The sequence below is a fragment of the Myotis myotis genome, unplaced genomic scaffold, assembly GCF_014108235.1.
Source record: "Myotis myotis isolate mMyoMyo1 unplaced genomic scaffold, mMyoMyo1.p scaffold_m19_p_9, whole genome shotgun sequence".
Taxonomy (NCBI): Eukaryota; Metazoa; Chordata; class Mammalia; order Chiroptera; family Vespertilionidae; genus Myotis; species Myotis myotis.
In genome coordinates, this window is record NW_023416401.1 from 82,418,507 (window position 1) to 82,443,086 (window position 24,580).

A 24,580-nucleotide genomic window follows, 5' to 3' on the forward strand; every position below is an offset into this window, starting at 1 on the left:
TTAAGTAGACTCTTGCTGCTTTGTTATAAATATATTATGTACATCCAAAACATGACATTAAAATATCACTCCGTGTTACAGAAAAGATATTAAGGCTTTCTATTATTTACATTAAACAAGCAAGCACCTTTAAAAAAAAAAAAGCCCACTCTTCCTTCTCTGACATCCCCCTGGCCAGAGGGGATACTGTGTCCCCTTCCAAATGATCAGACCCATCGTAGGGGCTGTGCCCTGTGAAGTCGTCCTTCTTTCATGTAGAAACATCAGCTCTGGCTGGAATCACGTGGGCAGATCGGGAGGGGAGGAGAAGGTCCAGACTTGGGCAGGGGATTCTGGCTTCTTCTGGCCACCTCAGACCCCTGCTGTACTTTGCTATCCTTAAATAGACAGGCTGGGCAGGGGCTGTCCCCCAAGGCCTTTAGGGTCAGTTTGCAGGGCAATGCTCCAGGGACACTTAGGTGAGCCTAGGGGCTCCTAGACCACTGGGAGAAGACAAGGAGGGACAGACAAGAGGATTAGTGGCCTTAACACCAGCCACACGGAAGGGCTGCCCAGTGGGGCTAGGGGAGGTCAGAGTGTGGGGAGTGGGTGAACTTCCCCTCTACCCAAAGGGCTCCTTTTTCTGCAGTCAGGCTTGGCAGACAGAGCAGCTCAGGTAACTAAGGAGGGGGCTGAGGAAAGGAAACGGAAAAAAAAAGGGAAATGAAAAATCAGTGGCTCAAGTATTGTGTGTCACAAAGGGTGGGCTGGGGGTGCCCAGGCCCAGCTCAGGAGGCGTCCTCTCCACATGGAGGGGCCAGCACGAGGAAGGCTGGAATTTGGCAGATGGCTTCGGTTTGGGGAGGCCAAGGAAGGTTGGCAATGAGGTGGCAGGCTGGAGGCGTTATTTGATCTTCTGGGCCCATTTCATGTCATCTGCCCGAGGCTTCTCGCCCGTCAGGCCCTGGATAAGGTCCTCTAGGCGTCTCCAGAAACCCATCTTCTCCAGAGGGTAGTTGAGCCAACCTGCAGCGGAAACAGGGCACCAAGGGGTTGAATGGGAGAGGAGCGGTTGAGGGAATATAGAGAGAGCTGGTCCTACCTGAGGCAGGAGCAATAGGGAGTGGTTTGGCAGCAGGGAGGGGACAAGGACTGATCAAGGAATCTAGGAACAGGGGCCTCCCACCAATGGGCTCAGGAACTGCTCAGACATGCCCTCATTCATTCACTTTCTTATTGAGCACTTACTGTATGCTAAGCATAGTGGCAGCATCTCTTATCACTTGGCTCAAATGCCACCTCTCCCAGGAAGCCTTCCCTCCAGGCCTGTGATGCCCCTCTTTTCTTTATAGCCTTCCGGATAATGTAACTAATCTCATTAATTCAGCACTTCCATGTTATTTTGTTGAGTTTTCTCCCCAACCCTCAACTAGAATGTCAGCTCTGAACAGCAGAACCTCATGTTTTTTCACTGTTCATCCCCAGTGCCAAGAATGGTATCTAGCACATGGTAGGTGCGCAATTCATATTTCTCACAATTTTATTTCATATCTGCATTACAATCTCCCAACCAAACAAGGCAGATACTATTATCAGTCCCTTTTTCCACATGAGAAAATGAAAACTTAGAGGGGAGTTTTCCAATTAGTAGCAGGCCAAACCAAGATTGACCCCAGGCCTGGCTAAGCAGTTCACTGAACTCCTAAATGGCCTAAATTCTATCCCCTCCACCTTCTCTCAGAGTATGACTTGCAAAAAAAATTTTTTTGTGTGGTTCTCAGTTCTGCCTCCAGAAAAACAAAACAATCCCTCCCCCAGCCCCAGCAGCTTACCGAGTACCTACTATGTGCCAAGCACTTTGCATCTGCCATCTTGCCATTCACACCCAGAAAAGCTGGTACGTGAAGGAAGTGCCTGCAGACCCATTTTGTGGATGAAAAACACCACATCCGGGGAGGCTTGAGTCCTCTAAAGGCACACATGGAGGAGATGATAGGTGAACCTAACTTGGTCTGACTTGATAGCACCTTATATACTTAACCTTGGAAGAAACCCAACTCGTCCTAGAAAACAGGCTCACCTGATTCACCTCACCTCTCTGGTGGCACTGGCCCATTACCAACGGTATATGTGCCTCCTGACTGTTCCTCAGCCACTCTAGGCATCTTCCTGCCTCAGGACATTTGTACTTGCTATTCCCTTTGCTTGGACTGGTCCTTCCTTATTTATCTGCAACTATCTGCACTCCTACCACATTCCAGCTTTCTGATCTCCTTACATGAACAGCCACTCCCCTCGCCCCCACACCCCATGACTCTCTGCCCTTCACCCTGCTATGCTTTCCTCCGTAGCATTTCTCAGACCTGGACTTGGTCCTCTCTCCTGTCATACTTCCGCTCATAAGCCCTCCACTCCAGTCACAATAGCCTCCTTGCAGCTCCTCAAACGAAAGCGCATGCTCCTGCCTCAGGGCCTTTGCACACTGTTCCTGCAACTGGCAGAGCTCTTCTTTCAGATCTGCGTGACTTTCTCCCTCGGTTTCAATGTCACGTTCTCAGTGAGGGCTTCCCGGACCACCCCACTTAAAGGGAAAATTTCCCCATTTCCTTCCACCCCTGCTTTATTTTCCTCCATAGCAGTTAGCACTATCAGATGTAGGGCTTGTTTATTGTCTGGAATGTCCCCTATTAGAATGTAGATGCTTTGAAGACAGGATTTTTGCCAGTATTGTTCAGTGCTGTGTCCTAAGCCCAGAGCAGAGCAGTGCCTGGCATACAGTAGGTGCTTAATAAATATTTGTTCCATGAGGTGGGGTTGGGGAAGTTCTGTCTTATTTATGGCTATGTCCTTAGCACCTAGAAGAGAGCCTGGCATATAGTAGGTGCTCAATAAATGTGTTCTGAGAGAATGTTCACACAGGGCAAGGACTGCATGACCTTCCACTGTGACCTGTGCCCTCCTGACCCTGAGGATGGAGTTGTAGCTGGAGTGGGGGGCGGGGGGTGTCCTGTTCTATGCCGCCTTCTAGCCGCACCTGTGGTGATGCAGAAGTAGGTCTCGTGGGGTGAGACGTGGTGGATTCGATGGTGTTTACGTGGCAGGATGACATGCCAGTCCTGCAGGAGGATGACCCAGCGCGGCAGCCCAAAGTACGTGTGCGACCACTTGTGAATCTGGTTGGTGAAGGTGCCAAAGATGATCAGGCAGAAGACGAAGCATTTCCAGGGGTACAGCTGCTCCAGGGCTTCTGCAGGGTGGGGAGAGGGTGGGTACCCATAAGGCCCACATAATTGTCACATGGGGTTGGGGGCCGACCACCAGCTCCGGGCAGCTCCCATCCCAGGGTAGCACCCAGACCTCCCTGCAGCCTCCCATGTGGCCCCAGCGGCCAGCTCAGACTCCCCTTTGCTCAGTGGGCAGATAATGAATAAGCATAAATAACAATAATGTGGCCTCTAGAGTTGCAGCACGGGGCTTAGATCGCTGCTATGACATTTCTTGGCTGTATGAACCTGGGTCAGTGACCCTGGCTCTTTGAGTCTTAACTTCCTCATCAATAAAATGGGAATAAGTTGCCTAGCTGGTGTGGTTCAGTGGTTGAGTGTTGACCTATGAACCAGGAGATCACGGTTGGATTCCCGGTCAGGGCACATGCCCGGGTTTTGGTCTCAATCCCCAGTAGGGGATGTGCAGGAGGCAGCCAATCAATGATTCTCTCTCATCATTGATGTTTCTCTCTCTCTCTCTCTCTCTCTCTCTCTCTCTCTCTCTCTCTCTCTCTCTCTCTCCCTCTTCCTTCCTCTCTGAAATCAACCAAAATATACTTTAAAAAAAGGAAATAAGTCTTTGTCCAGGTTCCCTAGAAGCACAGCCTAAGAAGGATTTGGGGGGGGGGCTTTGTGATTTATTGGGGGGTGGGGGAGTGAGGGGAATCCTCTCTTCTGGAAGAACATCCGAGGGAATGAGGGAAGCAGGACAGGAGAAGAGCTAAGCAAAGATGGGGTGGGGGGAGTCTTGCCTCAGCCGATCCTGAGGGGAACTCTGGAGTGTGAATGGCTCCATAGAGTCGGTCCCATTCAGAAATGAGGGGGCTGGTCTTTTGTAGGTGTTTCCTGCCACTGGCTTCAGGCTTATCCTCAGGGGCGAGGTGGGACCTGCCCTAGCCGTTCTCAGAAGGGGCAGCTGGGAGTTGTTGGCGGCCCCCCTCACAGCAGCAGTGAGGGATGGTTCCACCCCTTGGGAAGAGGGTGTGGGAGGGGCACCACAGCACCTACTACCACAGATACTCATCACATCTACCCATAGGGAGGTTGCTCTGAGGATCAGTGCGGTGTCAAATTGTTAAAACAAGACCTGGAAAAGGAAGGACAGTTTCCCCACCTGACAGTAAGGCTCAGGGAGATGAAGTGACTTATTTTGGGACAAGTTCCCTCCCTCAAATAGGTAGGGCAGAGATCTGAATGCAGGACTGTCCGAGTTCACAGCTGATCCTCTTTTTTTTTTTTCCAAAATGATACCTCCATATATTTTATTTTATTTTTTTAAGGTATCTTTCTTGTTTTTTCTTTTTTTAATATATTCTATTGATTTTTTACAGAAAGGAAGGGAGAGAGAGAGTTGGAAACATCGATGAGAGAGAAACATCGATCAGCTGCCTCCTGCACATCTCCCACTGGGGACGTGCCCGCAACCCAGGTACATGCCCTTGACCGGAATCGAACCTGGGACCTTTCAGTCCGCAGGCCGACGCTCTATCCACTGAGCCAAACCGGCCTCGGCAAGCTGATCCTCTTTCTACTAAGCCAGGGCAGCAAAACCAGCTCTTAGGCAGGTCATACAAATACGCAAGGGGGTGGAGGGTGTAGGACAGCAGGGAGTAGTGGCGACTGTGGCAAATTGGAGAGAGTGCATTCCTGTCTAAAGGTGGCAGCTGCACTTCGCTCCAGCCCAGTGAGGAAGACAAGTGGGAACAAGGGCCCAGGGTGGCCAGATCGGAATGTTTAAGAGAAGCTGGAAACCCAGGCCTTTGTGTCAAATATCCCAATGTTACATGAAGGTAACAACACTTTTTATAACACTGTGAGGGCCCACACACATACACAAGCCACAGGAGGCTCATGGGCACATGAGTGTGTGTCTCCGTGGCCCCCTGGAGGCCCACCACCAGCCGGCACGCTCACCAGGGCTCTGGGTGTGGAACTGATAGGCCATGTTCACCAAGGGCAGCAGTGTCACCAGGCAGTTGTCCCCATTGGTCTCGATGAAGTCATGGCGTGTGATGGCTGTTGGGTCGATGTGATGCTCCCGGAACGGCCGGATGAAAGCCTGGGGTGGGATAGGGAGGCGGGAGTGGGGATAGATCCAGCCAGTCTGTCTATGCTGGCCGGCCACTCCCAGTCTCCAACACACACATAATTTGAGCTTGGCTTTGGGATGCCAGAACATTCCACCATGCCACTGATGCCACAGACCCCACCCAGCCTTCACGGTCTAGTTCTAGCAGAAGACAGATCGAAATGACCTGGCCAGGACCACGGGCTGGTACTGCTCCCCTTTGGGCCTGCCTCCCGACCTGGGCTATGAGACAAGCTCCACCCTCTTTCCCACCCTAAGACAGGGAAACAGAGGCTCAGACAGGAAAGGGAACTCACCCAACGTCAGAGAGCCCGACCTCCTTCCAGAGGAGAAGGGCTGGGGCTGGGTCAATATACGCACCTTCCCCACAATGGGCAGCTCCACGGAACCCCAAGTGTCGGCTCCCCAGTGCACTAGGCCAGACAAGAAGTCAGCAATGAGAGCCCCTGCAACTGTGGACAAGACCAGAGTGAGAATGGCGAGGGGGGCAGGGGACACACAGGGACATCTCGCCATCTGCCCACTCCAAACCAGGGAGCCCAGCATTCCCTCACTGGCTTGCTCACTCATTCACTTATTTGTTAGGGGAGAGGCCGTCCCTTCCCTACGTGGGGGCTCTCTTTCCTGTGAATGGAGCCTCAGTCTGGTTCTGGCCCTTTCCTTGTTCTGCCCCAGGGGAGCTGTGGGGACTGGAGAGAACACACTGGGCATGCTCAGATCAGCCTAACCGTTCCCTGGGAGAAGCGGACCCTCAGGTGCCCCGCACAGGGGAGCCCGCTCTGTTACAGTGCTGCTGGTGACCGGACGGAAATGTCCTTCTGGATTCTGGGGTCAGGAAGTACTTCACTGGCTTATTTTGGTTAGCGTAATAATCTCCAGGGGGGTATCTGTAACACTCAACAATGAAACAAAAAGAGAAGTACATGAGGTGCCGATGGACACCACAGTCCCCAATCCTACCTAGCTTTTATCAACAATACACGTGGTAATTTGGCATCCAGCAGCCTTTTCCTTATCTTTGTTCTCAATTAGTTCAGAACTGGAGTGGGGTCTTTAGGGAAGGGGGAGAGAGAGAGATATATATATCACTCACTCACTTGAGGGTTTAGTATGATACAGAGGTTAAGAGCTGTGAGATCTGTACTCAATTTCCAGCTGTCGCTCACTAGCTGTGTGATTCTGGGCGTGTTACTTAACCTCTCTGTGCCCCGATTTCTTGAAGATAGATGGGAATGATGATTTAAAAAAGAGGAACTACCACTTATAGCACTTTCTTAGTGTCAGACACAAGTGCTTTACATGCTTGATTTCAATAAGTTCTCATACTCTGTTAGAAGTTGGTACCATTTTTGTTTTTAGTTTATAGAGATGGGAACTGAGGTTTGGAGAACAGAAGTTACTAGAACGAGGTAGCATAGATGGCAAGTGGCAGAGCTGGGTTCTTAACCAGCCTTGAGGATCAAATCCAACACAGCAGGATGAACCATCACCATCGTACACCTGGGGAAACTGAGGCAGAGAGGCGACCACCTGTCCAGGTAACACCCCAGTGCCACTCCCATCACACTCCCCTCTCACTGCATCTCGGCCCTCTTGGTGTGTCCCCTTTCCCTTGACACCCTTACATGTCTTGGGTCTTCACATTTGCTTTCCCCTCTGCCTGGAACATTCTTTCCCAAGATGTAACACAGTTCACTCTTCACTTCCTTCAGTTCTTCACTCAAAGTCCTCCGAGGACACCGGATCTAAAATTGTACCTGCTCTTGCCCAGCGGACATGGCTCAGTGGTTGAGCGTCAATCACTGAACCAGGAGGTCAAGATTCGATTCCTGGTCAGGGCACATGCCTGGGTTGTGGGCTCAATCTCCAGTGTGGGGTGTGCATGAGGCAGCCGATCAATGATTCTCTCTCATCATTGATGTTTCTATCTCTCTCTCTTCCCCTTCCTCTCTGAAATCAATAAACATGTTAAAAAAATAACTAATAAAATAAAATTGTATCCCCTCTCACCTTCCAGCATTTCCTATCTCCTGTCTCCTTTTGTCCAAGCGCCTGTCCCCTTGGACTTCATTTTTCTGATTACTGTGTCCCTCACAAGGATGTCAGCCCACAAGGTCAGGGATTTTAGGCTTTTGTCTATGGCTGTATCCTGGTTCCTGGCACTTATCAGGGGTTCTGTACATACTCACTGAATTAATCAATGTAAACACGAAGTACAGTCCCTGGCACACAGTAAACCCTCCATACCTATTATTATCGATGCTGTTGTTATTCAGTCATTTAGTCTGTAAGTAACATTCTGTGAGACCCTGTACTGTGCACCAAGCTCTGGAACCAGAGACGCACCAGATATTGAGCTCACTGTCCCTGTGGCAGAGACACAGGCAGGAAAAGCTATGAAACATGGCAGGGAATGAATGCAGTTCTCAGTGATTGTCAGGGTAGTCCACTGGGTCATGTGACTTCAGGCACACCCTTTCCCTCCCCCTCCCCACACTCAGTTTCTCTGGTGAACTTGTTCAAGGCCCAACAAGGCCATTTAAGGGTTCTTTGAGTTCTGCTAGAGCCCTTGGCCCCTTGGTGACAAGAGACCAGGTCACCGGGCCACTGTGGAGGCTGCAGAAAAGTCCCCGGAAAGGGGGTCATGAATGCGGGGGCAAGAGTAGGCATGCAAGTCACTGTGGGCTTGCAAGTATCTGGACCCAAGTTAAAGGGTAGCCGTGAATGAAGACTTTCCAGAGGGCTGGAGCCTCCACCCCATGGATATTGAACATGGGACAGACAGTGGGGGAAGGGAGACACAGCTCTATGGAGCCACCTGCAAGTTCTTGGTGACAAGGCCAGGTGGGCAGGTAGGGACAAGCACTACCTCCTGGCATGCGGAAGCTGAAAGATAAGCCATAGGGTGACACAGGTGGCCGGGTTGGGGAGGGTCAGGGCTCAGCAGGGCCCTCTGGGCCTGTATACTCAGCGCCCCACCCAGGGCTGGGCCGTCCGGCTCCTCAATGACAATGCCGGGAGGGTGGACCCGGGCAAGAGTCAGGGAGGCCAGGGAGACAGGAGACAGGGCTCTGCACTTGCTGTTTCCTTGGCCGGCACCCCTCCCCTCCCTAAAGATCCCCGAGTGGCTGGCTCCTCCTCAGTCTTCCAGGTCAGGGCAAACATCACCCAACCCCCGAGCACCTCTCGGCAGGTGCTCCTGGTCACGTTTCTGTGCTTTATTTCTATCACGGCACGGTCACCGCATGAGACGGTGTCATTTACTGTCCCCTCTTCTTGGATAAGGAAAGGGGCTCTGAGAAGTCCCCCGACCCTGGAGTCCCATGACATGGAAGTGGTAGCCAGGGCATGGGAAGAGGCAGGTCTACATGCCTCTAAAATCAGCACCCTTTCATGCCCTTAAACTGCACCTCAGTAAGTCCAGGGGCATTAATAGAGCTCCTACTGCATACTACAGGATGCTCTATACCAGCGGTTCTCAACCTGCGGGTCGCGACCCCTTTGGGGATCGAATGACCCTTTCACAGAAAACACATATATAATTACATATTGTTTTTGTGATTAATCACTCTGCTTTAATTATGTTCAATTTGTAACAATGAAATTGGGGGTCACCACAATATGAGGAACTGTATTGAAGGGTCACGGCATTAGGAAGGCTGAGAACCATTGCTCTATACACACTACCCTGTGTCCACCAGGAGCGACAATAGGGTATGTGGACAAGAGCTAAGGTGAATCTAGATAAAAAATCAGGGGCCTCATCTCTTGCTACTATATTGCTGTGCCGCCTTGGGCAAGTCCCTTGCCCCCTCTGGGCCTCAGCATCTTTACTTGCATAGAGAAGTGACTCCCGAGGCTCTATCCTGACAACTCTGACTAACAATGTTCTATCTATCTATCTATCTATCTATCTATCTATCTATCTATCTATCTGTTTTTAAAAAATATATTTTTATTGATTTCAGAGAGGAAGGGAAAAGGAGAGATAGAAACATCGATGACGAGAGAAAATCATTGATTGGCTGCCTCCTGCACTCCCTGCACTGGGTATCGAGCCTGCAACCCAGGCATGTGCCCTGACTGGGAATTGAACCATGACTTCCTGGTTCATAGGTCAACGTTCAACCATGAAGCCAAGCCGGCCAAACTATTTATTTATTTATCTTCACCTGGAGATATTTTTTCCATTGCTTTTCAGAGACAGTGGGTCGGCCGGTGTGGCTCAGTGGTTGAGTGCTCCCGACTTGGGGGTAGGGAGCAAACTGCAACTCAGGTATGTGCTCTTCACCTGGAATTGAACCTGCAAGCTTTCAGCGAGCGACCAATGCTCTAACCAGTGAGAAACACCGGCCAGGGCTAATGATGCCTCTAAATGCTGCCTACACGTGAAGGCAGCCTCCCAGTGAGTGTGACCTTGTGTCCCCTAATATTCCATGCAACCACTGATCTGCTTCTTATCATAGATTGGTTTTGCATATTCTAGAACTTCACATAAATGGATTCACATAAATAGTATGTGCTTTTTTGAGTCTAGCTTCTTTCATGAGCATAATGCTTCTAGAATCACCCATGTAGGTGATGCATCAGCAATTCATCCTTTTTATTGCCGAGTCATATCCCATTGTCTGGATGTACCCCGGTGTGTTTATCCATTTCACTATTGGATGTCTGGGTTGTTTTCAGGTATGACTCAAGTGTCATACCTGAATGTCCGTGAAAATGTCCATATATAAACCTGTGTGTAGACATAAGCCCCATTTCTCTTGGGTGACGATTTCAGCTGTTTATTTTTACTTGACATTTGTTGGGTACTTTAGGTACCAGGCTCTATGTCAGCACCTTAAAAGTTTTCACTCTTTTAATCCCTACACTGTACCAAGGCCAGTCCTAAGCTGGTTACACATCTTATCTCTGTAATCATCCTAAGCATTTAATCCTTCCAGAGAACAGAAGTAACAATGAAAACAATACAGGTGTCCCTGACTTACGATGGTTCAACTTAGGACTTTCCAACTTTACAATGGTTCAAAAGCAATATACATAATAAATCATGATATTTAATAGTTCATTATAAATAAGCTTTGTGCGATGATTTTGTCCAACTGTAGGTTAATGTTAAGTGTTCCAAACACATTTAAGGTGGGCTAGGCTAAACAATGGTGTTCAGTAGGTTAGGTGTATTAAATACATTTTTGACTTATGATATTTTACTGGGCTGTAACCCCACCCTAAATTGAGAAGCATCTGCGTTAGAAAAACAATGTTTGTGATAACAGTTAATACTTGAGCACTTTCGTGTGCCTGGTGCTATGTAGGTGTTAAAAAGTGCATTATTGGGGACCAGAGCTCCCTGTACCTTAACTATGGGCTGTGCACAGTGACTTCCTTCCAAAGGGAATGCAGTATGGAAGGGGGAGGAGAGTAACTCTGCATTGGAGAAAGTTGGCAAACCACCTGGGCCAGGGGCAGGGTCAACACCACAATGCTGAGTCATGTTGACAGTATGCACCTTGCTATGATGTGATGAAAATGACAATTTAGCCCAGCCGGTCTGGCTCAGTGGTTGAGCGTTGACCTACAAACCAGGAGATCAGGGTTCGATTCCCGGTCAGGGCATATGCCTGGGTTGCGGGCTCAGTCCCCTGTGTGGGGCATGCAGGAGGCAGCAGATCAGTGATTCTCTCATCATTGATGTTTCTGTCTCTCTCTCCCTCTCCAGTCCTCTCTGAAATCAATACAAATATATTTTTTAAAAATGACAATTTACCTCTGAGCTCTTCCTCTCAAAACATCTTACCCAGTGTAAGAAAAACACTAGACAAATTCCAGTGGAGGGGCATCCAATCAAATTCCAGTCCTCAAAACTGTGAAGGTCACTGAAAATAAGGAAAATCTGAGAAACTGTCACAGTCCAGGGGAGCCTGAAGGGACATGACAACTACATGTCATGCGACGTGGAATCCTGAATAGGATCCTGGAACAGAAGGAGGACATTAGGTACAAAGGCCACCTGAACAAAGTATGGACTTTAGTTCCTCATAATGTATCCATATTGGAACAGTGATTATAACCAATGTATGGTACTAATGTAAGATATAAGATGTTAATAATAGGGGAAATTGGGGACAGGGTTTTATGGGAACTCTCTTTACTATCTGCTCATTTTCTGTAAATCTAAAATTGTTCTAGCCCAGCCGGTGTGGGTCAGTGGTTGAGTAGCGACCTGTGAACCAAGAGGTCAATGGTTTGATTCCTGGTCAGGGCACATGCCTGGGTTGCGGCTTGATACCCCATAGGAGGACTGCAGGATGTTTCTCTCTCTCTCCCTTCCTCTATCTCTAAAATCAATAAAAACATACTTAAAAAAAGTAAAGTCTATTTAAAAAAGTGTATTATCTCGCTTCATGTGTACTGAGATGGGCCCTATCATATCTTGACTTGCAGAGGAGAAAATGAGACGGGGTAAGGACTGCTCAGGCCACACAGGGCTCCTAGCAAGTGGCCAGAGACCATTGCAAGGTGTTAAGGATGACACTGAACCTTCCTGTTCGTCTGGGAAATAGGAATTTTAATAGTACTCACTTCACCTAACTAAAATCAAGTTAGTAAGATGCGCTAATGCAAGTCACGTGCTTAGCATGGGACACAGTAAGAGCTCCCCAAATGTAGCTATAGTTAGTGGTTTAAACATTACGCTCCTCTCAGAGCCTTGTCATCTGTTACATGACCAGCACCGGCCTTTGCGGGCTGCGGGGCTAGGAGGGATGTATGCTAGAACAGAGGTCAGGAATCATTCTAGGAGAGAATGAGTTCTCCCCTTCTGGGAGGAAATGGCTCTGTGATCCCCAGGCCTCTGAGGATGGATGTTTTTAGACTCCAGGCCTGCTGCCTGAGGCTGCTTTAATGGGGGCAGGGGTGGCAGAGGCGGGCACACAGAAGCTTCTTTGTCCCAGCTGGTGGCGGTGGCTGGCAGCTGGCTCACCCTGGGGATGCCTTCGGTTCAGTTACCTCCCTCTCTGCAGGACACTGTGGGGTGGGGGTAGGAATAGGGGATGACTCACTCCAGGCTATCTTGACTCAATGGGTGACCTTGAGACAAACCGTGGGCCCCTTGGTGGGGGCCCACTTCCCCACAAGTCACCCAGCAGGGATTGCTTCGCCTCTGCCCAGCTCAGGGCCTGGTACGGAGACAGAGTGACGAGACAGAGTGGACACTGCGGAGGGCTGGTCCAATATGGTCCTGAGCCAAACCCTAGCTTTGAGCTCAGATGCTCCGCCTGACCTAGCAGGCCTGCCATGACCTGAGGCCATGTGACCTGTGTCCTCACTGCAGACCTTGCACCCCCTGTGCCCCTCACCTGGAACACCCTCTCCTGTTTGTCTGGCAGAAAACTCCTATTCTCTCTTCCAAAGACCAACTCACAAGTCCATGTCCTCTTCCTCTACTTCCCCCAAGTGCAGCACAGCTCAGCGCTCCCAGGGCTGTTCATCTGTTCACTCATCATTCACAACAGTCGTCCCGGTCAGGTCCCTAATGCCTGCCCAGTGGTCCCCTCACTGCCCCCCGAGTCTTCTGGAAACATATTCTCTTGCCGTGCCTCCCACCCCTTGGCTGGCTCTTCTTCCTCTCCCCAACCTGGAAGCACCAGTGGCCTCGGGCTCTGTTCCTACTCAGTTCCGGGGGGTGCACCTGAGCTTCAAACACCATCTCTACCCTCTAGACCTCCCAGATTAAAAAAAATATCTATCTATATCTCTATCTATCTATCTATCTATCTATCTATCTATCTATCTATCATCTATCATCTAATGTTTTTATTGATTTCAGAGAGGGAGGGAGATTTTTTTACTGATTTTCAGAGAGAGAGATAGAGAGATAGAAATATCAATGAAAAGAGAGAATCACTGATCGGCTGCTTCCTGCACACCCCACACCAGGGATCGAACCCACAGCCCGGTCATTGTGCCCTGACTGGGAATCGAACCGTGACCTTCTGGTTCTTTAGAGAGTGATGCTCAACCACTGAGCCACGCTGGCTAGGGCAGGCCTCCCAGATTTTGATCTCTAGCTGCCTTCCCTGATTCTACACTGGGATTTCCAATTCCCTGCTAGACAGACAACCTTCCTTTGGCTCTCAGGCAGGCATTTCAAGCATCTACCCTCAAGCCAGCTCCTTCAGCCTCATCCATTCAGGCCAAAAGCCTGGAGTAGCCGCTGACCCCACCCCTCTCACCTCCACAGCCAATCTGGCAGCATATGAGTGGCTCACCTTTCACGGCTCACTCCTAATCTGACAACTTCTCACCACCTCCTCTGCCCTACCCACGTCTGGGGCACCATCTTTGCCTCCTCTCTGGCCCTTGCTCCCTGCCCCCTGCATTTTCCCTGCAGGATCAGCTCCCTGTGGGAAACTCACAAATGACTGACTGCTCACAGCCTTTAGAATAAAACCCCGGGCCACCTCCTTATTCCCCAAAGCACTGGACATACATCAGCCTCAGGACCTTTGCACTTGCAGTTCCCTTTGCCTAGAATACCAGGCCCCCTCCCTCCCCTCTTTCAGGTCTCTACACAAATGTCCCTGACCTTACCTCTTCCCCGCCTACTCCCTTATCTTGATTGTGTTAGCAGCATTGCACCATCTGTTTGCGCTTATTAACTGGGCACCTTTTCGTGCTTCTGCTTTGTCTTGTTTCAAAGGCCTTGCAGAGGCACCAGAACCTCTGGGGAGATAATGCTGGATGGGGGCGGGCTCTGTAGGTGGCACAGTGCCCTTACAGCCTACGCAGTTAACAGAGAAATCAGTGCAGCTACTTAAACTGATTAGGGACTGTGTAAACACTGCTATCGGGATTGTCTGTTCTTATCAGCCCAGAGGCAAAAGTATGAGATTGGGAAGCTGCAATCAGATGCACTGACTGGACAGTCAAGAGATCGCCTGGGCCCAGGGCTGGAAGCTGCCTGGTCCCAACCCTGGAAGGGACTGACGACCTGGCTGGGATGCCCACTGTCCCGGCTCAGATAACACACACATAGGCTTTGAGGCTGCCGATCCTTTGCCCAAGCGGGGCCCACCGTCTAGAACACCCTCTCCGCTCAGTGCTAGCCGGTGGCTGCACAGTCCCCGGTTCAGGCGCCATGCAGTTCTGAATATGTGACCCCAGACTCTGCTGCCGCCTGGGTGAGGGCCAATGGGCAAGTCACCTGGCTACTCAGAGGATGGTGATCAGAACCTTCTCACTAGGCTGCCACCAAGAGTTAAAAGTACCCAGACTGGGGCCTGGCATGTAGGCACTCGGGAAATATCCACTGTTAAACCGGCCATTGAGGCAGACGGCCCAAGCCCTGGTGAGTGGGCCTGCCACCCCTCTATTCAGTCACTGGCCCTCTCAGCAGTTATGCACACCTGCATGTTGCCCTCACACTAGCTCTAGGAGGCAAGGACTGTGGGCAGCTTCCCTTAGAAGATGTGGAAAATGAGGCTCAGAGATGCAATGACACCTGCCCAAGGCCACGCAGCCAAGAGGTGGTGGAGCGGGGACTTGAACCCAGGTCTGCAGGGGCCTGCTTGCCACCACCTCAGATGGGGCTTTAGGGCTCACACTGTCTGCATGACTGTCCTTGAATGAGAGGCTGGAGGTGCAGGTCCCTCTCACCCCCGGGCAGAGGGGCACGTCTGGCACATCTGGCTTCTGTGGGTGTGGCCCAGGCTCCCCAGCGCTAGATGGATGAGTTAGTCTCCCCCCCAGCTGGCCTGGCCCCCTCGCACATGCTCACTCCTACCCTAAACCCAGATGGCTTATTTAGCCTGAGCACTACTGGCTTAGGTGGCCAGAATGCTTTTAATGAGATTGTGGGAGCTGGACGCTAGAAGTGGAAACAGTGACTTAAGAACTATGTCGTGCTTCCGGCTTGAGGTGTGTGCGACTCTAGGCCAGTCCCTTCCCTGAGCCTCAGTTTCCTCATCTGAAAAATGATGACGACTATAGCATCTACCTCCGAGGCTGTGGATGGGTGCGGACTGGCCGGGAGAAAACACTCAGTAGGTACTAATAAGTTGCAGCTTGCTCATTCATTCATTCAACAAGTATTTATCAAGCACCTACTGTGTGTGGCCTTGTGCTTGGGGTTGGGGACATAGTGGTGAACAGACAAAAATCTCTGCTCTCAAGAAGCGGACATTTGAGTAGGGGAAAACACATAATAAATAAAGAAATATGTTGCATAAAAGAGTAGGGTAAGGGGCTAGTGTATAACAGGACTGCTATTTTGGGGGCTCCCAAAGAGTAATTGGGGGCTCCCTGAAGAGGTGACCTCTGTCTGAGCAGAGAATTGGATGAGGTATGAGCTATGTAGGTATGTATAAGAAGTGTTCCAGGCACAGGAGGAAGCATATGCAAAGGCCCTGGGGTAGGAGTGTGTCCAGTACATAGCAGAGGCACAGTAAAGAGGCCAGTGTGGTGGGACCAACGTGAGCCAGAGAAGAGTGGAGGGAGATGAGGTCTGAGGAGCTGGGGCCAGGCTATGCTGAAAAGTTGGTGTTTCATTCTTAATATACAGTGGGGTGGCATGACATGACTGAGGTGCTAACAGGGGCCCTCTAGCTGTGTGTGGGGAATGGAAGCAAAGGTGGAAGTGGGGAGACCAGGGAGGAGGCTCCTACAATAGTCCAGGCGGGAGAGGATGGTGGCTGGACCAGGGTGGGGACAGTGCAGGTAAAGAGTAATGGTTGGATTCTGAATGCATTTTGAAAGTAGAGCCAAGAATATTTGCTGATGCTTTGGATGTGGAATGTGAAAGAAAGAGGAGCTAAGGATGACGCCCTCTAAGGATTTTGGCTCAAGTGACAGGTGCCACTGACTGAGAGGCGGAGTTCCCGCAGCACGTACTGAACTGTGTGCACACACATGAGCACGCATGTATACACATGTGCAAGTCGCCATCAGAGGGGCACAGACACTAGGTACGTCCCTGGCCCCCGTGGAAACGGAGGCCGGCAACAGAGCCATGGGCACTCACCGACACCCAGCATGACGAAGGGCGTGTGCTCCCAGCGGGCCAGCAGCAGGAGGTGGACCACGTTGTGGGCAATGAGGCTGAAACACAGGACCACACAGCACCACTCCTGGAAGCGCTTGCCTGTGCGGAGAGAGGGGAGAGGTGAGCATGGAGGGCAGCTTCTAATTCCCAAGAGAAGCCAGAATCAGGACGTGGGTGGGGAATCTCCTCTTTAAATGTTACCCTAGCCCGTTTGGCTCAGTGAGTACAGCTTCGGCCCCGGGGACTGAAGCGTCCTGGGTTCGATTCCGGTCAAGGGCATGCACTTTGGTTGTAGGTTCGATCCCCTGCTTCCGTAGTGGCGTGTGCAGGAGGCAACCAATCAACGTGTCTCTCTCATATGGATGTCTCTTTCTCTCTGTCTCTTCCTTTCCCTTCTACTCCCTCTAAAAATCAGTGGAAAAGAATCCATGGATGAGAATTTAAAAAAAAAAAATGTTGCCTATTTTTAATAGGCACATGAGCTTGGACAAGCTGATTTACTTACTGCAGCTTTGTTTGAGGTGTCAAACCATTGGAAATAACCTAAGTGTCCATGGCCTGGGGGACCAGCCAAATTACTCTGGTCCACAGCATCTCTGCGACCAGGAAATAGCCAGGGTGTGCACACATTAGAACATCCAGGACATACTGGTGAGCGCAAACAGCAGGCATTTATATCAAAAACAAAAACTATAGTTAAGACTAGCTTTTCACTTACGCCTTTTTGAATTTAAAATTTGTGAATGTACTATCCAAAGTCTTTTCCTGTCATTTTAAATCAAAATTTTAAAAAAGTAACAGGAAATAAAAATAGCATGTAGGTGACAATGAATTTGTGACAGGGCCTCTGAGAATACTGCTTTCCCAGGCAGCGGGTCTCAAGGGCATGGAAGACTCTTAATGATAATAATTTCCTTATCATTAGTGTTTAACATCTACTAAGCAGTTACCCTGTGCCGGGTACCAGCTGAAGTGATGCTATTTTGCAGATGAGAAATCTGAGGGTCAGGGTGGTCCCAAGGAAGTAACTCAAAACTACCCAGCTAGTCAGCTACAGACCAGGATCCAGTGGCCAGGGGATCTGGCTCCTGAGACCCTTCTCTTACTTGTCCTGTTGTCCCTGGTCCCTCCCGCCATGACCCTGACCACATTCTGGGACAGGATCACCTTAAACAATAGACCAGGCAGCGAGCGATTCGCCATCAAAGGGGCCAAGGCACATCAAGTTTTCTCCTGTATCGTCCTCTCCTCTCTTTAGTGCTTTGGGTATGCTGTTTCCTTCACCCCTCCACAACAGGCTGACTTTGGCACTGCCCTTAAAAACCTCAACCTGGAACCTCTGCTTCCAGGAAGCCATCCGTGATTCCTCCTCTGACCCCCGGGCTCCCCCAACATAGAGGGACTGTCCCTGCGTGTCCAAATGTGAACTCAGGAGGCCTGTCTGGTTTGCTCACCAGGACCCTGGCACTCAGTTGGTGCTCAATAAATGCTAGTGGAATACAATTCCACTATGATAATCCTAAAGGAAAAACTGCCAGGCTTTGTCTTTGGGCTCCTCTTCCCAAAGCAGCTTGGGAAGGAAACATCCTTTGTCCCTGATAGGGAAAGAGACTGAGAGAGAAAGGCCTTGTTCAGGTCCTACAACAGCAAGCTGCTCCCTGAGTCAGATCAGAATAGCTGCCCTCTCTATGCCCTGTGAAAAGACCAAGATCCAGAGTGGGGAAGGACTGTGCCCAGAGTCACATTCCCTTAGTCCCTTCTCATACAGATGAGGACACTGAGGTCCAGGCATAGCTACAGGGGTCATGCAGCAGCAGCAGAGAGCCTCGAACCCCTTGCTTCCTGCTTCTTGGTCAGGGGCAGTTTTCTTTGGGTCATGTGGCCCTGCCACCGCAGCAGCCTCCAGCTCAGGCCACCATGATCTGGCCCAGCAGGGCCTTCCCCATCTGGTTCCTCTTTGTGGCCAAGGCCTGGGACTCAGAAGCAGGAAGCCTGGGGCGGAGGGTGGGGAGTCGGGGCGGGGGGGGGCGGCTGGAGGTGAGCTGCAGGCAAGGGACAGGTGATTCCTCAATGCCAACTTGTTTATTCACTGCCCAACCTGGCAACAGTATTGGCCAGGCCCCTGCAGTCATCTGAGTTTTTGAGCCTGAGATAAAATGACAATGACAATAACAATGGATGACACCCACTGAGGCCTATCACAGCTGGGGTGTCAGGTTTAGCCCACATCAGAGATGCCACAGACCCACTCCCTCCAGCATATTTTGCTCTCAGTTAAAAAAAAAAAAATTAGCTACACATACACAAAACTCACATGAAATTCCTATTTCCTGCTTCCCTTGAGAACATAGGACTCTGGCCACCCTGGGGCATGAGCAGCAGGGGTTGCCCCATCAGAAGGGGGTCCTGGCCTGTAGTCCCAGAGCTGAGCCTAGGTTCAGTTCCCCCTGGTCCCTCCCCTACTGGTGGCCTCATATTGGGCGGCTTTCCTTGGTGGCAGTCCTGGTCAGGCCCCTGCAGTCATCTGAGTTTTTGAGCCTGAGGCATAGTCTCTCATTCAAGTCTCAGTCCTTCCAGGGAGGAACTATTGATCCCATTCCTCAGATGAGGAAACTAAACTGAGGCTCAGGGGTAAAAATGAAGAGCTGGGTCTGGATCCCTGACTCGTAAATGGGACACGATGGCCTGAAGTTTGGGGCTGTCCCGATTCCAAAGGTTGCCCAGCTCTCTCCCCATGCCATGGAGAATGTCCCGGAATCTGAGTATTTTCCCGTCTGAACTCTCTTTGGCCTCTGGAATCTGGATCCTTCTGTAGAACAAGGCCTCAACTTTGATCCATAAAAAACACATCTACAATAATAAACAGCCTTCATTAAGCACGTCCTACATGCCCGGTACAATACCAGCAGTTACCTCAGCCAGCCCTCACCATACTCCATAGACCTTTGCCCCATCCTTCAAAGGGAGAAAGGGAGAGATGAAGTGACTTATTCAAAGTCACTTGAGAGTCACCTGGACAGTCGGTCTGGCAGGGCCTGCATGGCCAAGTGGTCTACATGCTCTGACTTTACAGATTGGTTGACTAGAGCCCAGGGAGGGGAAGGGCTTTGCCCCAGACACAAGAGCTCGGGCTGCCTCTGGCAGAGTGCTGGGCCTTGTTTTCTTGAGCCACCTCTGGCCTGGCCAGGGCCCATGAACAGGGCTGAGTTACAGCAGTGACTGCCGGTTGGCCTGGGGAGGGGGCCGGATTGTGTGTGGTGGCTGTGGAGGGCTGGGAGGTGCAGGGGAGGTCAGGAGCCAGGCCTCGGCCATCTCTGCTTTCCTGGGGGCGGGCTACAGCCAGAGCCCTGGCATCAGGCCCAAATCTTCTAATTCAGTCAGACAAGCTCTGAACAACCTGCACTTCTGATGGCCTTTGGCCACTAGGAGACCCTGGACCTCAGGAAAGAGTGGACAGGAGGTGAGGGAGAAGGCAGGAGAGAGAGAGAGAGAGAGAGAGAGAGAGAGAGAGAGAGAGAGAGAGAATGATGTGAGAGAGAACAGGAATCAAGAGACAGAGATGAGAAACAGATAGAATAAAGAGAAAAACAGACACAGGGACAGAGTATAGGGACACAGAGAATAAAAGAGAAACGGAAGGAAGGAGAGACAAAGAAATGTGAAAAGAACAAGACTGAGGGAGGCAGAGAGAAAGCTTGGCCCAGCGTGTGGCAAGGACCAGGCCTGGCCAGGGAAGGGGCCCCATGCCTGTCCCCTGGCTTCAGTCAGGCCCATGTGGGGGACTGAACCGAGGCTCAGCTCTGGGACTACAGGCCAGGACCTCCGCTCAGTGCTCCTGACACCCTCTACCTCTCCTGGAACCCCGTACTGAGAGCCGCTGTGTCTCCCAGGGCAGGGGGCATCTGTAGTTAGCCAGTGGGGAGGTAAACGGCTGACTCTAGAGAGCCCTCAGAATCCACCCCGGGAGCACCTGAGAAGTGCTGTACACATAGGCAGGCATCAGCTGACACCTGCTTCCCCTACAGGCTTGCCCATGAGGTCAGGGGAAACATGCCAAGCCCGCCAGGCCTTTCACAAATCCTGGCACCTGGCACAGGACAGCTGCTGCTGCGAAACTGAAATCCAGAGTGGAGCAGGCTATGGGACTCTCTGGCTCCCGGCCTCAGGACCAGGCCCCACTCTTTGGCTGGACACTCGGGGCCATGGGATTGGTCTGAGGCTGCCTCACCCCTCACCATTCCCCCTACCCCACACCACACTAATCAGATGACTCACAGCTCTGCCCACACAGCGCCCACTCTCTCTGCTCTGCTGACCTGCACTGGCCCCGCTGCTGCACGCCCACCTCGGGCTGGCTCACTTCCACAGGAGAGACTAAGAACACGGAACCTGGAACGTCATCCACCAGTGTTCTGGTTCTGGCCCTGATGCTAAGTGGCGGTGCGACCACGGGCAGGGTGCTATTCTTTGCTAAGCCTCAGGAAATGTTGTCAAGGTGGAGGGGGCACTCGTGAAGTGCCAGACACGTTAGGGAAACCAAATAGATGCAACCCCTGGCCTAGCCAACTTCCTCTCTGGTACGGGCAGGGGCAAGCCCAATCCAGGCAGGACAAGCGTAGGAAGAACATGCTCTTCGCTATGAAGAGGCCACGGGGGCCTCAGTTTCCCCTCCTGTAAATGGAGTTAACGCCAAGGTGCTCCTCAGACAACTGTAGAGAGGATGGTACGCGTGCATGTGAGGAAAATACCCAGGACATGACAGGGGTCAATAAACTGTCTTTGCCTAGTTATTGTTACCAACTGTTACAATGCCAACCCACTTCTGGCCCCAGGAATGTCAAGAATCTAGTTCTGGAACCCAGAAACGTCTCCTACTCTCCCTTTGCTCACTCTGCTCCAACCCATAAGCCTCCTCGCTGTTCCGGACATTTCAGGCACACTCCCACCTCAGGGCCTTTGCACTTGCTCTATCCCTAGTCTGGACTAATCCTTCCTCAAATATCTTCATGCCCTTCAGAACTCTGTTCAAATGTCACCTATGAGGCCTTAACTGCCCTCCTCTAAAATGTCACTGTTCCCAACATTTCATTCCCCCCTTTTCTGCTTATATATTTGTTCTATAGGGCTTGTCACCACTGGGCAAGCAACGTACTTCCCTCCTATATTGGGCTTACTAAAATGCCAGCCCCATTTTTCCTGTCTTGTTCACCACTTTGTCCCCAAGGTTCTAAACCAGGGACTGGGACAAAAGCTGCTTAGTATGTGGTGAGCCTAGTGGCTCATTGTATAGGTTAGGCCCAGAGAGATCAAGGTATTTCCTCAAAGTTACATAATGAAGGGACAGAAGGAAGCCTACAAATTTGGAGAAACCAGTCTGGCCAGTTTCCCTCCTTCCATTCCTCATACCCCAGCCCCCAAACTCCATGCCAGGAGGAGTTAGGCCGTGGCTGCAGGTCTGTGGTACCAGGAGGCTGTTGGCAGCCTCAGATCCCTGCATGGCTCTTCTTCAGAGAGTGAGGGCCCTTGGAGACAGCAGAACCAGACAAAGATGCAATCATGGTGAAATGGGGAGATGGTGGGCCCTAGGGGAGGCTCAGAATGCCCAGGTATGATTTGGTTGAAAGCGGGTAGGGTTGGGGTGGGGGGAATGATGAGGGGTGAGGCAGCCTCAGACCAATTCCATGGGCCCCGAGTGTACAGCCAAGGAGTTGGGGCCTGGTCCTGCAGTCCAGGAGCCAGAGCGTCCCATAGCCCACTCCACTCTGGATTTCAGTTTCCCAGCAGCAGCTGTCCTGTGCCAGATGCCAGGATTTGTGAAAGGCGGGCTTGGCATGTTTCCCCTGACCTCATGGGCAAGCCTGTAGGTGAAGCAGGTGTCAGCTGATGCATCAGGGGCTGAGGCTGGGGTTCCGATCTGCGGACCCGGGATTGTTGTCCACAGGGGGGACTGCAGGCCCGGAGGGGAGCCCGATTTCATTTACTCCTAATAACCAATGAAAGCGGGCAGGGATGGACACAAAGGAGAAGGCCTTATCCTTGATTCCCAGGGGATGAACCTGAGGACAGAGAAGTGAGGCAGCTTACTTCGAGATTCACAGGAAAAGTCAGATTAACAACAAGGAGCGCCTACTCTATGCCAGGCACTGTGCCAAAGTGGATGATCTTATTCCCTTTTCCGAATGACACTAAGGAACAAATAAACTTTACCTTGTGCCCATTTTAGAGGTGAGGACACTGAAGCTTAAGAGAGGGAAAGTCGCTTGGCCCTTGGAAGTGCAGGCTGGGTATTTTGGGAAAAGGCTGAAGAAACCATGACAGCACGGGCCAGGTGCCTACATCAGATCAGAAGAAAATCCCACCCAGAGTATGGAATTGCAAGTCCAGAAAGGTCTCTGCTGGTCCTCAACAAGAGAGCAAATGGCCCAATGTCATGTAGCCCCAGGTATGACAGAGATGGTACGCAACCCAGGCCAGTCAAGCCAAAGGTGGTAGTGGGCCCTTGCCCACCCCAGGCTAGGGCTGTGCATGGTGGCAAATGTTAAAATGCCAGGATGTTTGACAAACAAAGCTTGGAGTGATGACTATGTTCAGCAGAGGAGCCACTGGCAGCTCCCAGTCACCTGACTCTGGAGTTCTCAAAGGCGGTTCCTTAACCCCTGGGGACACTTGGCCTTCTTGGGGCTAGGCAATGAGATTCCTGGGGCTCAGGAGGAAGTCAGAGAAGGGGGTGGGGACTGATGCTGCTGGAGCATAAATGGTAGGCACAGGGGTAAGAAGACAGGGGCCTTGGCCTGAGGGCAGAATTTGAGCAAGGGTCTCTAAATTGTGGTCTAGGGGTTATGGGGGCTCTACACACAAGTCCTAATGGAGGGGGCTAATATATCCATCACCATGGGGGAGGGGCAAGGGATGGATGGAGTTGTGGCTTGCGTATGGGAGGAGCTTAAACTGGAGGATTTGCAATGCCCTTCCCACCAGGAATTCTGGAATACCCGGTGAGGGGCTGACTGTCCTTACTGCAGGGAGTTGGTTGGGGGGCAGTGATGGAGTAGGAGGAGGAAATGGTGATCTGTACGTTCAGTCTCTGAATCTACAACTAGGATAGGGCGCTGGGGGAAGGGCGTTTGGGGCATTCAGTAGCTAGGGGCCCTTGCATTGAGGTTCCCAGAGCGGGAGGCTGATGTGTCCAGATGTGGGGGCTGAGGTCACTGTTTCCAGCCCAGGACCCTGGCTGAGGCACAGAAGGGGCCCTAGGGTGTGAATGCCGGATCTGGGAGACCTGGGGTGGGGTGTGATTTCTCGGGGCTCGGGGCAGAGCTTGTAGCTGAGGAGCAGCCACCGGCTTGTAATGGGTTATGGGGTGGGGTGTCCCTAAGTCCAGCGGCGGTCTTTGCAGCCGCGGGTGCCCCGGGGCCAGGGTTGGGATCTGGGGGTGCGATGGGAGCTCTGTTTGTAGTCCCGGGAGCTGATATTGCAGTTCCTTGATATGGGGAATCTAAGCATCCAGAAAGCCTCGGGACTGGGTTCTGGCTTGGACTTCGAAGTGGCGCTGGGATGGGGTCCCCAAACTTGCAACATAAGCCGAGGCTGGAGTTCTGCATCAGGGCCTGAGGCTGCGGTTCCGATCTGGGGACCCGGGATCGCTGTCCGCAGCCCGGTCTGGGGACTGCAGGCCCGGAGGGGAGCCCGAAGGTCCTACCTGGCGAGTAGAGCGCGGCCAGCTCGCGGGCCCCGGCGTGCTGCGCGCCCCAGCGCCGGCAATACGCTGCTTCGTCCTCGTCGAGCTCCGGCTGCTGGCCCGGTCCGTCCTCGGCGCCCTCCATGGTCACTGGGCCGGCCCGCCGGATGCGCTCTGCTAGCAGAGGCGGCTGCGGCAGCAGGGCCGCGGAACCGCGGCGAGATCACGCCGCCAATGACCGCCCAACGCCGGGGGTGGTGGCGGCGCCGACCGGGGCCTCGCCCGGCCGCGCGTCACAGCCAATCATAGCCCGCGCCGGGGACGCGCCGGCGAATCAGCGGCCTCCGAGCCACAACCAACCGGGGCGCGCCGGGGGTCGGACCGCAGCTGGGCGCAGCTGGGCGCGGAAGCGAGGGGCGGTGGCGCGTCCCTGCCCGCCTCGCTCCGCCCCGGCCTGTGCCCGGGTGCACGCCTCACGGAAACGCGGGCCTGGGCGCCTCCCAAGTCAGTCTCGGCTTACGGTC

General features: G+C 52.0%; 1 protein-coding gene across 1 annotated transcript; it reads right to left on the reverse strand.

Annotated features, from left to right (window-relative positions):
- PEDS1 (plasmanylethanolamine desaturase 1) lies at positions 1 to 24,311 on the reverse strand. The gene is made up of 6 exons (XM_036323832.1): positions 24,078 to 24,311; positions 16,358 to 16,477; positions 5,695 to 5,786; positions 5,160 to 5,304; positions 3,014 to 3,226; positions 1 to 1,005 (listed from the first exon to the last, which is right to left on the reverse strand). Exons 1-6 carry the CDS (start codon positions 24,199 to 24,201, stop codon positions 884 to 886), a joined length of 816 nt encoding a protein of 271 aa, XP_036179725.1. The 5' UTR covers positions 24,202 to 24,311; the 3' UTR covers positions 1 to 883.
- Between the last annotated feature and the right edge of the window lie 269 nt (positions 24,312 to 24,580).